The following is a 13,141-nucleotide window of genomic DNA, read 5'->3' as shown; positions in this document are numbered from 1 at the left end:
TGGCCTGCGGGGATACCAAACCTCGCAGCTCTGGCTCGCACGCGAATATTTCGACATTCCCAGCAGCTTCCACAAGATGGACCTCGGAGCGAGAGGAGGTGCCGGGTAGGGGGACCCGTCCCATCCCATCCCACCCTGTCCCGTCCCATCCCGTCCTGTCTGCTCCCGCCTTGCCATCGGGAGGAGGCTCAGAGTCCAGCCAGGAGAGCCCCGGCATGGCACGGCCTCCCGGGCTCTGCCTGCTGGCCCTGCTGGGGCTGGGGGCGGGGGTCTCGCCCGCCTGCTGGGACCCCCGGGGGCAGCCCCGCCGCTGCATGCCCGACTTCGAGAACGCCGCCTTCGGCCGGACCGTCCGGGCCACCAACACGTGCGGGTCGCCCCCGGAGGACTATTGCCTGCAGATGGGCACCCGCCACGACAGCGCCCTGTGCCACCGCTGCGATGCCGCCGACCCCCGGCTCCACCACAACGCCTCCTTCCTCACCGACTTCCACAGCCAGGAGGAGAGCACCTGGTGGCAGAGCCAGTCCATGGCCTTCGGCATCCAGCACCCCAACTCCGTCAACATCACCCTGCACCTCGGTGAGTGCCAGCAGTGCTGGTGGTGAGGGGCACCGGCTGTGGGGGCACCGAGATCTGGGTGCAGAGATGTGTGGGGGGAAGGGTGGATGCTCCTGCGTCCAGTAGCTCTTGGTGCCGGTGCTGAGTTAAGGACAGGACCCCTTTAAGGGGTGCAAGGAGGGAGGTGTTCTGCCCTGTCCATCAGCCCTGGTCCTTCCTGGGGTGAGGATGCCAGTGGCTGTGCCTGCCTGTGCTGCTTCCCAGCCTCCCAAGCCCGGGGTGCCTGCCCTCCTTTTCACCCCAGAATGCTTTTTACTGGTTATGGAGGTCTGTGGAGCAGGAGACAGGTGGTTCCCAACCCTGGGAGAGCTCTGCCCAGGACGAGTGAGCACCATGGGTGCCAAGCCCCTGCCGTTTCACCCCCTGCATTGCTGAGGGTGCCCAGTATGTCTCGGGGTGCAGAGCTCTGCACACCATCGTTCAGTCCCAGTAGGTTTCCCCAGCTGGGATCCGCCCCTCTGTGTTTTAAATACTGTGCAAGCCGCCTGCTTGGAGGGTACTTAAAACCCACGGGGCATGCCTGGCATTTTAAAAAGGTTTTATAACATTTTCCTACCATCTAAACTATCCTGGCTGTTGGCCAGCGCTGTAAAATCTTCATTCTCTGCAGTCTCCTGCCATCTGCATGCCGAAGGGGGGTAGTGGAGGGGCTGTGGTTGGAGCTGGTAAGGGGACAGCCGAGCACAGTAAGGGGACAGCTGAGTGCTGGTGTGGCACAGAGCCGTGCTGGTGGCACCTAGACTGGCTGGGGGGGCGGTGGCAGGTCTGTGCCTGCCCCGGCAGGGCGGAGGTCGCTGCTTTCCCAGCCCCCTGCGAGCGGGAGGACATCTGGTCCTGTCCCCGGGCCGGGGCTGGGCTCCCCGCCGGGCATGGGAAGCGATACTGGAGGAGCCTGCCATCCCTGCTCCCCCTCCTGCCAGCCCTGCCTGAGGGGATCTGCCGGCCTCCTGTCCACTGTCAGATTGCCCCAAATCTATCTGTGCGTGTCCTGGGGCACAGACCACCCGAGTGCGGCCTGTGTGGCTGAGAAAGTGCCACCAGGCGAGTTTGTGGCCACCAGTCCCAGCTCGGCACAGTGACATGTGCGGGCTCCACAGGCCCTGGGGCTTGCTTCCCAGTCTCTGCATTTCTTCCAGCTCTTCCCTGGCTCCTCTGTGGTCCCTGTTGGACCCTGCGCTCGGGTTTCGTGTGAAGTCCATTCCCTGTGCCCACCCTGCTGTGTCTGTGTTAACACAGCCAAGGCTATAGAATTGCACCAAGCTCATCTTCCAGCCCACTCCATGTGGCCCTTCCTGAGCTGGAGCATCCTCTGCAAATGTCCCCTTCTCCTACATGGCTCCTGTATCTTGCTGTGCTAAAAAGTGCCCTTTTGGTGCTTGGCACGTTGCTGTCTGACTTTCCCAGAGCTGCCGGGCCCTGTTCCTGTCCCAGCTGCAGACCTTTTTATTGCTGCCTTAATCCTTTCACTTGGGTTAAGGGGGAAAAGTCCAACTGGCCCTTGCAGCCCCCCAGGATGAGTCCTTGCTTGTGAGCTCCACCGAGTAATGGGGTGTTTTAACCCCTGTAACGTGTCCCCCCAGCCTGCTTGTCTTGCTGAGACACACGCTGTGTAGGTTCTCCAGAGTGGTTACCTGGGGAGCTTATTAAATAAGATGTGGAATGAGTTGGACAAGACCTGTGTTTACCTGCGTGCTGTTGACTGGCATTAATTAGGTTATCCTCCTTTAAACCTCTCTTCCCTGGGAGATTTCAGCCGTGCCATTACAGTGCACCGGACTCGGAGCAGGTCGATCATCCCAAGTGTCCCTGGCTCCTGCGTTTGCCCTCTCAGACGTCAGGGAGGAACCCAAAATATCCATGGCTTGCGAAGGCAACAGGCACCAGGGCTCCTCAGGAAGCTCCCTGAATGCCAGTGGCTCATTTTGGAGTGTCTAGATTGGGCAGCATCTGTGTCTGTGACTTTGAGTTTTCCTGTGGGACGGGAGCCCAGCGCTGAGGTTTTGTGGGGCTGGAGGTGGCTGAGAACGTGTAAATGATGTGATTGTCCCACAGGCTGCTCTCCAAAAGCCTCATGGAGGCCCCAGTGCCATATGAGCTGCAGTTCAGGCTCTGCGGGAGGCAGGTGAACACTTTGCTCAGGTTTTTTCCAAGTAGGAATCGGCTGATTGGAAAACCTGTCTAGAATAAGCACGCGCTCCCTCAGGATGATTCCACAGGGAAGCGAGTCTCCTCCATCCCAGCTGGAGGCACCAAAATGGGGCTCCCCCAGCCTGGCCACCCCCTCCCCTCGCACGGGGCCGCTTGGGGCAGAGGCTGTTTATTGACACAGCGCTGAGCTCCCTTCCTCTCCCAGAGGAAACTGCTCTGGGAGGCGACGGCCCTGACCTCGCTGTTTTGGTAGATGTCCCCTCTGGGACCCTGCTGTCTGGGAACCGGTGCCTGCCAGGCATCCCCCCCTGCTCGGGGTGCAGGGCAAGGGCCCAGAGGGGTCCCAGAGAGAAGGGAGAGGCCCAGGGGAGCGTGGCCATGGGGGGACAGCCCGGCTGCAGACCCTTCTTGGCCCCCGTCACCTCCGGGTGGGCTGGAAGCGGGTCTGTCCCCATCTCCAGGCACTCAGCCGGGCGCTCCCCGCATCCCTGATGGGATGCAGCTGCTTTTCCCAGTGCTGGTAGCCGGCTGCCTCGGCTCCCCCGCAGCAGTCGCAGCGCATACGCGACAGTATTCATATGGGCCCAATTAAAGGCTTGTTTTCCTAGTCCCGGAATAACCCCTATAACATTCCCAACTCATTATCTTTTCAAATAAAGCCAAAACCTTGCAGCTAATTGTTTTGTGCTGTCAGGAGTGGTGTTGTTATGGAGCAATCCAGGCTTTGAGCTGGTCCTTCATCTCTGGCAATTAACAGGGTCTGATGTTCACTTTGGTGTTTTCTCTTCTCCTTTCTGCTAATTCTTTCAAGTGCTTTCAGAGCTCGCTGGCTGCCCCAGGGATTGGTGGCCTCTCTTTGTCTTCATCCCAGCAAACACGGCAGCGAGGCCGGGTCCTGGCACGCAGCTCCCTGCGAATCCCTGGGAAAGGGATTGTCCTTGACCCTTTCCAATTCTGCGTCCTCATGGCACCACTACCCTGGGGACACTCTCAGTGTTGTGGGCCTGCAGTGACTCCTTGCCAACGCAACCCACCCAGTTCACCGATTCAAGGGGTGGGCTCTGCATTGGGGTGAGAGCCAGTTTGGAGCTGGATGGAGCTGCACTATGGAGGAGCTGCTTACAGGCAGCTGGATGGTGATCTCTTCTGGCTGTGGTGTGGAGAGGGGGACAACGTGGGATGGCAGCAGCTCTGCAGGACAGGGCGTTGGGATAATTTAGGCTGGTGGTGCCCATCGGGAGGCCGGGAGAGGGTCACAGCAGGGTGGGTCTGCCCGCAGGCAAAGCCTACGAGATCACCTACGTGCGGCTCAAGTTTCACACCAGCCGCCCCGAGAGCTTCGCCATCTACAAGCGCAGCCACGCCGAGGGGCCCTGGGTGCCCTTCCAGTACTACAGCGCATCCTGCGAGAAGACCTACGGGAAGCGGCCGCGGCAGTACCTGAGGCCGGGGGAGGACGAGCAGGTGGCCTTCTGCACTGATGAGTTCAGCGACATCTCCCCGCTGAGCGGGGGCAACGTGGCCTTCTCCACGCTCGAGGGACGGCCCAGCGCCTACAACTTCGACGGGAGCCCCGCGCTGCAGGTGCTGGCAGGGCGGGAGAGGGGTGGGTGTATGGACCTGCCAGGGACTCAGAGCACTATTGCACCCACGTGGGGTAAAAGCACTGGTGATGCCCAGCATCCCTCCCTGTGTGGAAAGGTGCAGGATGAGTCCCGGTTGGGGTGGGAGCTGGTGGCCCCGACCCCTCAACAAGGTGCATTTCCCGTGTCCCCTGCAGGAGTGGGTGACAGTCACTGACCTGCTTATCTCCTTGAACCGGCTCAACACGTTTGGGGATGACATCTTCAAGGACCCCAAGGTGCTGCAGTCATACTACTACGCTATCTCTGACTTCTCCGTCGGTGGCAGGTGAGGGGCAGCCAGTTTGGGGTGAGGGCAGGAGTTATGGGGACCTTCCTGGGGCTGTGGGGCTGGGGCAGCTGCTCCACACCAGTCTTATTTGAACGGTGGTTTTGGGAAAACTGCCCAGATGTGGCTTCCTCCATCTGTAAAGCAGAGCTGGAAATGCAGATGTGGATGATTAAACCTGGAGCCTCTCCAGTTGTACAGAAAGGTGGTCTTTTCCCCACAAGCTCTTCTCCATGTTCCACTGGCTTTATGTTGGCACCCACTCAGTGCTGTCCATGGGCTGTGCCGCACGTGCCCTTCCCCAGCTGGGAGGAGTGGGAAATTGCTCCATCCTGGAAGGAGCTGTCTGCCCTGGGCAGCACAGCTGGGACTGCTCCCTGCTGCTGTCCCACGCTTGGGGTCAGCAGATGGAGCTGGTTAGCACAGGTCACCCTCGGCGTGTGACCTTCTGACTGGCCAGACTTGGGAGCACCTCAGGGACACCACGGGCGGCCTCCACACCAGCACAGCCTCGAGCTGCTTTCACCCCACGGCTGGCCTGGCAGGGTCACGCACAGCCTGGGCGCTGTCCCACTGCTGCCACTGCCCACACGGGAGCTCAGAGTGGCTCCCCCGTGCTGGGGTTTCACCACAGGTGCAAATGCAACGGCCACGCCAGCGAGTGCGCGCTGGACGAGGCCGGGCAGCTGGTCTGTGTGTGCCAGCACCACACGGCCGGCGTGGACTGCGAGCGCTGCCAGCCCTTCCACCAGGACCGGCCCTGGGCGCGCGGCACAGCCGAGGCTGCCAACGAGTGTCTCCGTGAGTATCGCTCGGGCTGTCCCTGTGGTCAGGGTGTGTGGCCACACTGGTGCTGCATCGGCTCATCCAGCAGCTCCTCTCCTGCCCTTCCTGCTACAGGAAGAGAGCACCTGCTTTGTAAGGGAGGGAAGGAGGGAGGGTTTGCACCCCAGGGCTTCCCTTCACAGCATCACCCTGCGGATTCCCTGTTCCCTCACCCCGTGAGCGCAGCCATCTGCTCCGTGTGTGGTGCTGCGCCCGCCTCTGCTTCCCGTGGCAGAAGCACTGCCGAAAGCTCCCAGTGCTGAGCCAAGTGGGCCCCTCTGGCTCATCCGACCCCACAGGAGGTTGCTGTAACCACTAGGTGCACCCTGTGCCCTGCAAGTGCTCACCCCCTCTCCTGCCTTCCCGCCCAGCTTGCAACTGCAGCGGCCGCTCCGAGGAGTGTTTCTATGACCGGGAGCTGTACCGGCGCAGCGGGCACGGCGGGCACTGCCGCAACTGCCGCGACAACACGGATGGACCCCACTGCGAGCGCTGCCGGCAGAACCACTACCGCTGGGAGCCACAGGCAGCCTGCCAGCCCTGCCACTGCCACCCTGCAGGTGCGTGGGGCTGCGCCCAGCTGGGCTCTGGCTGCACAGCCCCTGTCCCGGCTGGAGTTGGCAGGGAGGGATAGTTTTGGTGGGTTCTCCATTGCTCGGGGTTTCCACATTTGCCCCCACCCTGTGTCTCTGTTGAGTCTGCCCTGTTGAGCCTCAGGGCTGGCCGGGGTCCCCACAGGCTCCCTGCAGCCCCAGTGTGACAACTCGGGGACCTGCCTCTGCAAAGCCAACGTGACGGGCTGGAAGTGTGAGCGCTGCAAGGACGGCTACCACAGCCTCAGTGAAGGTGGCTGCAGGTGAGGAGGAGCCTGACCCCGGGCAGGAGCAGCAGGATGGAAGCAGGGCTCACCTCATGCCTTCATCTCACTCCATCCAGACCCTGCATCTGCGACCCGGCGGGCAGCGTTGGCACCTGCGACCCCAACACAGGGCACTGCACTTGCAAGGAGAGGGTGGAGGGGCACTTGTGCAACAGGTAAGCACCACAGCCCTGGGATGGGGATGGGACCATTGTATCTTTCCAGTCTGGGATCAGTGACAGGAGTTGGTGGCGGGACAGTGGGGCTGCATCCCTCTGGATCAGTGGGACCGGGCACACAAGAAGCTGCCACCAGTGTCCCACCCTGGGTTCCCTGCAGCTCTGCCTGCCCTGTGCCACGTGCTCCCATTTCCTCCCTGTGCCCAGGTGCCAGCCAGGCTGGTTTAATCTGCAGCCCCACAACCCCATTGGTTGCACCAGCTGTTTCTGCTACGGCCACTCCACCGCCTGCACGGCAGCCGATGGCTACGAGGAGACCCACATCCGCTCCGACTTCAGCCACGGTACTGACCACTAAGCCCTGGGTGAAACAGCAGGCACAGCTGTGCCACCTCCACCCAAAAAAGCTTGGGAAGGGTAGGGCTGAGCATCCCTCTTGGGGGCTGATCATTCCCCTTTGGGGCTAACTAGTGGTGATGGCCAGAGGGGATTTTCTCTGGCTTGCCCCTATTTTACCGTTAAGCCTCTGCTTTTGCCCCCTCGTGGTATACCTCCATGCCAACCTGCTCCGGGGGCTGTGCATGGCTCAGGAAGGGCTGTGGGGCCAGGCATGGCTGCCCCACAACACCAGTGACTGCAGGAGCACTAAAAATCAGCTCAGAAAGTGAAAATCTAAATGGATGGAGCCCGCTGTGAACTTTCCCCGTTATTCCCTCCTCTCCCCACCCTCAGCTGGTATGTGGCAGGGTGGCTGGGAGAGCAGGATGGGGTGCTCTTTGCCTGGCTGCAGCCAGGGCTGCGGTGGCAGGGCTGGATGTGTGCGGGATGCTCGGGGAAACCCTGCCATCTGCCGCGCATCCCGGCGTGTGCAGCCCTGCTGCAGGGACACCGCAGCCCTCACGCAAGTCCCCGCTCACCGGGACTCCCCCCCTGCACCCTGTAGGGACGGGCACTCACCGCAAGCACCCCCGTCTGCCTCGCCTGCCCCCTAAGGAGCAGATGGATACGAACCCGCCAGGCACGGGTTGATCCTGATTGCAATTAAGCTGCGCTGCCAATTGCTGTACTGCTGGAATGTCTTCCACGGCCTTGAAACAGAGCCAGGCTTTAAAACGAGTCTTTTTTTCCACCCTTCACACAGCCAATTTGGGGGTTCTCCTTTTGGGACTGGTTTAGCAAAGCCCTGGGCTGAGATGCAGACAAGACATCCTCCTAAAGCCCCACTCCCCAAAGCGCTCCCCAATCTCCAGTGGAGCTGGATCAGATGGAATTTTCCTGTCCTGAGTGAAAGAGTCCAAACTGGGGATAGTTTGATAGCTGAGCACAGCCCACTTGAGAGCTGAGAAGGGATTTCCAACTGTTTGTCCTGCAGGGCTGGAAGAAATAACCCTAGGGAATGGGGGGGAGTTTAACTGGCTTCTGAAGAAAACCAACTTAATGCAATTACGCCCCATCTCTCCCTGGGCTTCTCCAGCATCTCTCCCCAGGCCTCCTGCACTCTCCAGCCCACAGTAATGTTAGCAATGCAGCACAGGCGGGGAGGCAAAAGTTTAAAGATAATAATTTCCTCCAAACCTAAAAAAAAATAAACAGATGGGGGGTGGCTAGGGCCACCCTCTAGTGCATGAGAGCACAGAGCCCGAGCGGAACAGGGTGTTACAAAAACCCTGGAGAGCCGGGGGAGAAGGGACAGAGCCCCTGGAAGCAGCACCCCACTGGTGCTCCCTTTGCTGAACGTTGCCACTGTGTGCTGTCACACAGGGCTGGAGGGCTGGGCTGCCACAGCTCCAGGCACCACAGACCTGCCTCTGCGCTGGGATGGTGGGGAGATCGTCACGGAGTGGGATGGAGAGGAGCCGGTGGATTTTCTCGCACCAGGTACTGTGTGTGCTGGGTCCCTGGGGTGCTGCTCTGCCGTGGGGACCCCCTGGTGCTCTCATGGGGTGTCCCACTGCTTTGCTGGTGTGTGAGGCACTGGGCTCTATCCCAGAGCTGAGCATGTTTCAATAGTAGAAGGCATTGGGGAAGTTTGGAACAGTGGATCTGCCTGGGAGGGCAAGTTGGAGCTGGCACTGCTCTAGAAGGGTGACTCTGGCTCCTGATGATGCTGGTGGGAATAGGACTTTCACCAGCAGAGCTGGTCCCTCCATGTCCTACAGATTTTTCTCCTCTCTCCCTTTGTAGAGAAGTTTCTGCAGAACCAGCGCCTCAGTTATGGGCAGCTCCTGTCCCTGCTGTTGGGAGTGGAGAACAGGACAGGGACAGAGCCCGGGATGTCCCTGCTCCAAGTCCAGCTGGTTCTGGAGGGTGAGGGGATGGAGATCACCCTGCCCAGCAGCAAGAGCCTGCCCCAGCGTGGAAAGCAAGCTGTCACCTTCAGGTACCTGTCACAGTGCTTTGGGGAACCTCAGCGGGGTTTAGGGCAGTGTGTCTGATCTTGTCTGGGTTGCCCTTTGCTATAGGGTTCAGCCCCACTCTCTGCCCCCGCTGGGGATTTAACTGTGCCCCCACTGCTGTGCCTGGGTCCCAGCCAGGGGGCCAAGCTGTCCTGCAGCACGTGGCTCTCAGACTGGCCCTGTCCTTGCTCCCGTGCTCCTTCTCCAACAGGCTGCACGAGGCAGAGGAGGGTGCAGAGCCTTTGCTGTCGGCCTTCAGCTTCCAGCGCCTGCTCTCCAACCTGACTGCCCTCAGGCTCCGTGTGAGCCGTGGCCCCGTGCGAGGTGGGTGGTCTACACACAACATTCCCACAGGGACCAAGCTGGGATGGGCCAGGGACACCGAAACAGCATCATGAACTAGAGGCACCACAGGGGGGTGTGTTGGAGCAGGGGCTGGCTCCTCACTGTGAACACCCCTGAGCTCTCCAGAAAGTTTTTTGGTGTCTCCTGTGCCTGTCTGGAGCATTTCCAGGCAGGAATTAGGGAGCTGAGCGTGGATTGTGCCATCCCATTCTCAGGCCGCTCTCCCCTCCCGCAGGCAGGCTGTCCCTGAGCGAGGTCCAGCTCACATCTGCCAGCCCTGGGCTGGGGACACGGGCGGGCTGGGTGGAGGAGTGCACGTGTCCCACGGGCTATGCCGGCCAGTTCTGCCAGTCCTGCGCGCCCGGATTCAAGCGGGAGATCCCCTTTGGCGGCCCCTTCGTCAGCTGCGTGCCCTGCGCCTGCAACCAGCACGGGGACTGTCACCCCCTCACAGGTGTGCACCCCCCCAGCCCCTCCACTCAGCCCAGGCATGAGTGACAAATCCATGCCTTTGCTTGTTCTGAAACCATCGGTGAGGTTGCTGTACCCAAAATTTGCAGGTTGAGTTGCTTGTAGGGACTGGGCTCGTAGCTGCAAAGGCAGAGATAATTCATGAAATGCAGTAACGGTGTTAACTTATAATTAGAGGGGCATTTTTCATGGTACTATATGACCTTTAAGGAGGAGAAGGGAAGGATGCTGGTCCTCAGAGGAGTGTGGGAGCAGGGGTCAAGGCAGCAGAGAGGCAGAGGGTTTTGCCAGCCTGGGTCCTGATGAGTGGAGCAGCAGCCCTGGACTCTGCAAACTGGGGGTGGACCTGAGCAGAGAAACAAGGAAAAGAGCAGAAAAACACATCAGTGCCAGGCTTGTGGGAAGGCATGGGAGGAGCTGGCCCTTCTGCTGCCAGCCCAAGCCCTGTTCTGCCTCCAGGTCCAACTCAAGACGTGTGTGTGTGACTGCAGCAGGGACTGTGGATGAAGGGAGGAGAAGGCCAAAGCAAAGTCTTTGGGGCAGCTGGGGCTGTGTCTAGGATGGTTCACAGGGTGCTGTCACTCACCTCTGCTGCCAGACAAAGTGTCTGGCTGGCTTTGGATGGGGAAGGGGGGGCAGGATTGCAAACAGCTGCCATGGAGCTTGAGGTGGCTATGTGAATCCAACACCAGCCTTGCTGCTTTCAGCCCCAGGGAAATGCAGACTGGAGCCCTGCGGGGCTCATGAGATGCTGCTGTGCACCCCATCCCCTGCAGACAACAGCAGCTCCGACAAGTGCTGGGAAAAGCTTGGAAATACAATGATGCATTTGTTACCCAGAGATCCTGGATAGAGGGGAGCCCCTGGGGGTGGTGGCAGCTCTGCAAACTCGCCCTCATCTCACAGAGCTGGGGCTGGCGCCGCTGCACAATCCCCAGGGATGGGGCCAGGCTTTTGATGTCCCGGCCCAGGCTCTGCCAGCCCGCGCACTTCCTTTAGTTTATTTTTCCACTTCTTCCTGCCACCCGCTTGTCCTTTCTTTTCCTTTGTCTGACTGCCTGGAGGTGGGGAAAATGGAAAAAACCCACCAGTTCCCTCCTGCACAGCATTCGTGGTGTGACCTGACCCCACAAACCGTGGGGGAAAATCTTCCCCCTGGCTCCTCCTCTCCCCAGTGAAGTGGAGCATCTGCCTGGAGGTGGGGGGTTCCTTGAGCACGCTTCCTCATCTTCCTCCTCCTTCTCCTCCTCACAGCCGATTTCGGAATGCTGACTCACCGGCTCGGCTCGCTCTGGAGGAGATGCTCCCCAGTGGGTGCCGGGCTGGCTGCTTGAGTTTTCCATGACAGGCTGGAAAGGACGCGCCTCGTGGCTGAGAAATGTGTTGTTGATTATGGCAGGCGCCGACAGCCTCCACACACACACACACTGATGGTGCTGCCTATGCCAGCTCTGCCTTGTCCCCGTGAAGCTGTGTGCCCCCTGTCCTCTCCAAAACCTTCTCCCTTGAGCAAGGACAAGGAAGGCAGGGGAAATGTTCCGAGTACTGGCTGGAGATGTGCGACCCCAGCGTGATCCTTCGGCTGGAGCTTCACATCCCTCTCTTGGCACCCGGTGTGCCACGCTCAGCGCTGGGCTCTCCATCCCTCCCACGGTCCCTGCTGTTATTTGGGGCTGGGTTTTTGCAGACCCTCAGCTCTGTTTCTCTCCCTGCAGGGCACTGCCGGTGCTTGCACAACACAGAGGGTCCCTCCTGCGAGCGCTGCAGCGCCAGGTTCTATGGCAACCCCTTCGTAGGGCGCTTTGATGACTGCAAGCCGTGCCCCTGCCCCGGAGGTTCACCCTGCACCGAGGTGCCCAGCAGTGGGGAGGTGGTCTGTACCCACTGCCCCCCAGGGCAGAGAGGTGAGGCTGGGGGTGGGTGGGCATGGGGGCTGTGGGCAGCACTGACACGGCCAAACCCTCCCCATCTTTTCACCTCCCTCAGGGAAACGCTGTGAGCTCTGTGATGACGGGTTTTTCGGGGACCCCCTGGGGCAGAGGGGCCCTGTGCGTCCCTGTGAACCCTGCCAGTGTCATGGGAACGTGGATCTCAATGCCGTGGGGAACTGTGACCCCCTGTCTGGCCGATGCCTGCGCTGTGTGTACAACACGATGGGCGAGCACTGCGAGAGGTGCCGGCCAGGCTTCTACGGGGACGCGCTGGCTCCCAGCCCTGCTGGGAAGTGTGCACGTACGTACAGTCCTGGGGACAGCTCACTCGCAGCCAAAATCCTCCCAGCAGTGGAGGCAGAGGGTGGAAGGGGGATGCCCAGAGAGTTTAGGGGTGATGGATAGTCCAGGTTAGCCCTAAATGCTCTGGAATGGCATTTGCCCTCTTTCTCCAGTGCATCCTTTCCTGGGGATACTCTGGTCTGCAGGGGCTCAGCCCCTCGAAGCCCTGTTTGATGGGGGGATGTGACTCTCCACATTGGGTGGGGGGGCTTAGCCCTGGTGTCCCATTCCCACAGTCCCGTCCACCAGCTCCGTGCCGGGATGTAGGTGCTATTTTGTCTCCCACAGCTTGTGACTGCAACCCCAGCGGCTCAGACCCAGGGCTGGAGGGCTGTGATCCCATCACGGGCCAGTGCCACTGCCTCCCACACGTAACAGGCAGAGCCTGCGGACACTGCCAGCCTGGCTACTACGGCCTGGAGCCCACCGTGGGGTGCAAGAGGTACGTGGGGCGCGGCGTGGGGCTGCCAAGGACAGGGTGGCCCTGTATCCCTGGCTCTGCTCCCTGCTCTTTGTGTCCTTTGCCTGCTCATGTCCCCCCACTTCTCGTTCCAGCTGTGAGTGCCACCCGACAGGGTCGCGTGACAGGGAGTGCCACGCAGTGACGGGGCAGTGCTCCTGCCAGCCAGGTGTCACGGGGAGGCAATGTGACCGCTGCCACCACGGCTTCTTCGGCTTCTCTGCCAGGGGCTGCCGAGGTAGTGGGGGAAGGGACTGCACCTCAGCCCCTCAAGCAGGGCTGGCAGGCGCAGCGTGACACCTCTCTGCCACCGCTGCAGCCTGCAACTGCTCCCCGCTGGGCTCCGTCACCCCGCAGTGCCACGAGAACAGCACCTGCCTCTGCCGCCCCGGCTTCGTGGGCTACAAGTGCGACCGGTGCCAGGCCAACTTCTTCCTTGACCCTCTGAGCTCCCACTGCCAGCAGTGTCCTGCCTGCTACGGGCTGGTGAAGGACAAGGTACAGCCCGTGCGCTGCCGAGACGGGCACAGCACCCCAACCCTCGCCCCGCCTTACTGTCCCCCCGTGTTCCCCTGTGTCCTGCTCACAGGCTGACCAGCTGAAGGCCAGGCTGCAGGAGATGGAGGAATGGCTGCAGAAACCAGGCTGTGATG

The 13,141-nt window shown here is 60.8% G+C and overlaps 1 protein-coding gene across 1 annotated transcript in view; it reads left to right on the top strand.

The window, feature by feature from the left end:
• The first annotated feature begins 215 nt into the window (after window positions 1-215).
• LAMC3 (laminin subunit gamma 3) overlaps window positions 216-13,141 on the top strand; it is a 17,725-nt gene continuing 4,799 nt past the window's right edge. Inside the window, exons 1-18 of the mRNA XM_027877874.1 lie at window positions 216-582; window positions 4,049-4,353; window positions 4,550-4,680; window positions 5,315-5,481; window positions 5,877-6,065; window positions 6,244-6,361; window positions 6,442-6,540; window positions 6,751-6,887; window positions 8,305-8,421; window positions 8,728-8,923; window positions 9,151-9,263; window positions 9,520-9,738; window positions 11,471-11,659; window positions 11,742-11,987; window positions 12,317-12,470; window positions 12,584-12,726; window positions 12,808-12,986; window positions 13,078-13,135. Of these exons, the coding sequence (XP_027733675.1) occupies window positions 216-582; window positions 4,049-4,353; window positions 4,550-4,680; window positions 5,315-5,481; window positions 5,877-6,065; window positions 6,244-6,361; window positions 6,442-6,540; window positions 6,751-6,887; window positions 8,305-8,421; window positions 8,728-8,923; window positions 9,151-9,263; window positions 9,520-9,738; window positions 11,471-11,659; window positions 11,742-11,987; window positions 12,317-12,470; window positions 12,584-12,726; window positions 12,808-12,986; window positions 13,078-13,135 (3,127 nt within the window). The remainder of the gene's footprint in view (window positions 583-4,048; window positions 4,354-4,549; window positions 4,681-5,314; window positions 5,482-5,876; window positions 6,066-6,243; window positions 6,362-6,441; window positions 6,541-6,750; window positions 6,888-8,304; window positions 8,422-8,727; window positions 8,924-9,150; window positions 9,264-9,519; window positions 9,739-11,470; window positions 11,660-11,741; window positions 11,988-12,316; window positions 12,471-12,583; window positions 12,727-12,807; window positions 12,987-13,077; window positions 13,136-13,141) is intronic.

This window comes from Empidonax traillii, unplaced genomic scaffold (genome assembly GCF_003031625.1).
Source record: "Empidonax traillii isolate 1590-97213 ecotype Southwest subspecies unplaced genomic scaffold, ASM303162v1 scaffold34:size3740991, whole genome shotgun sequence".
Taxonomy (NCBI): Eukaryota; Metazoa; Chordata; class Aves; order Passeriformes; family Tyrannidae; genus Empidonax; species Empidonax traillii.
Note: the sequence above shows the minus strand (reverse complement) of the source record. Positions and strands in the feature narration are given on the sequence as shown.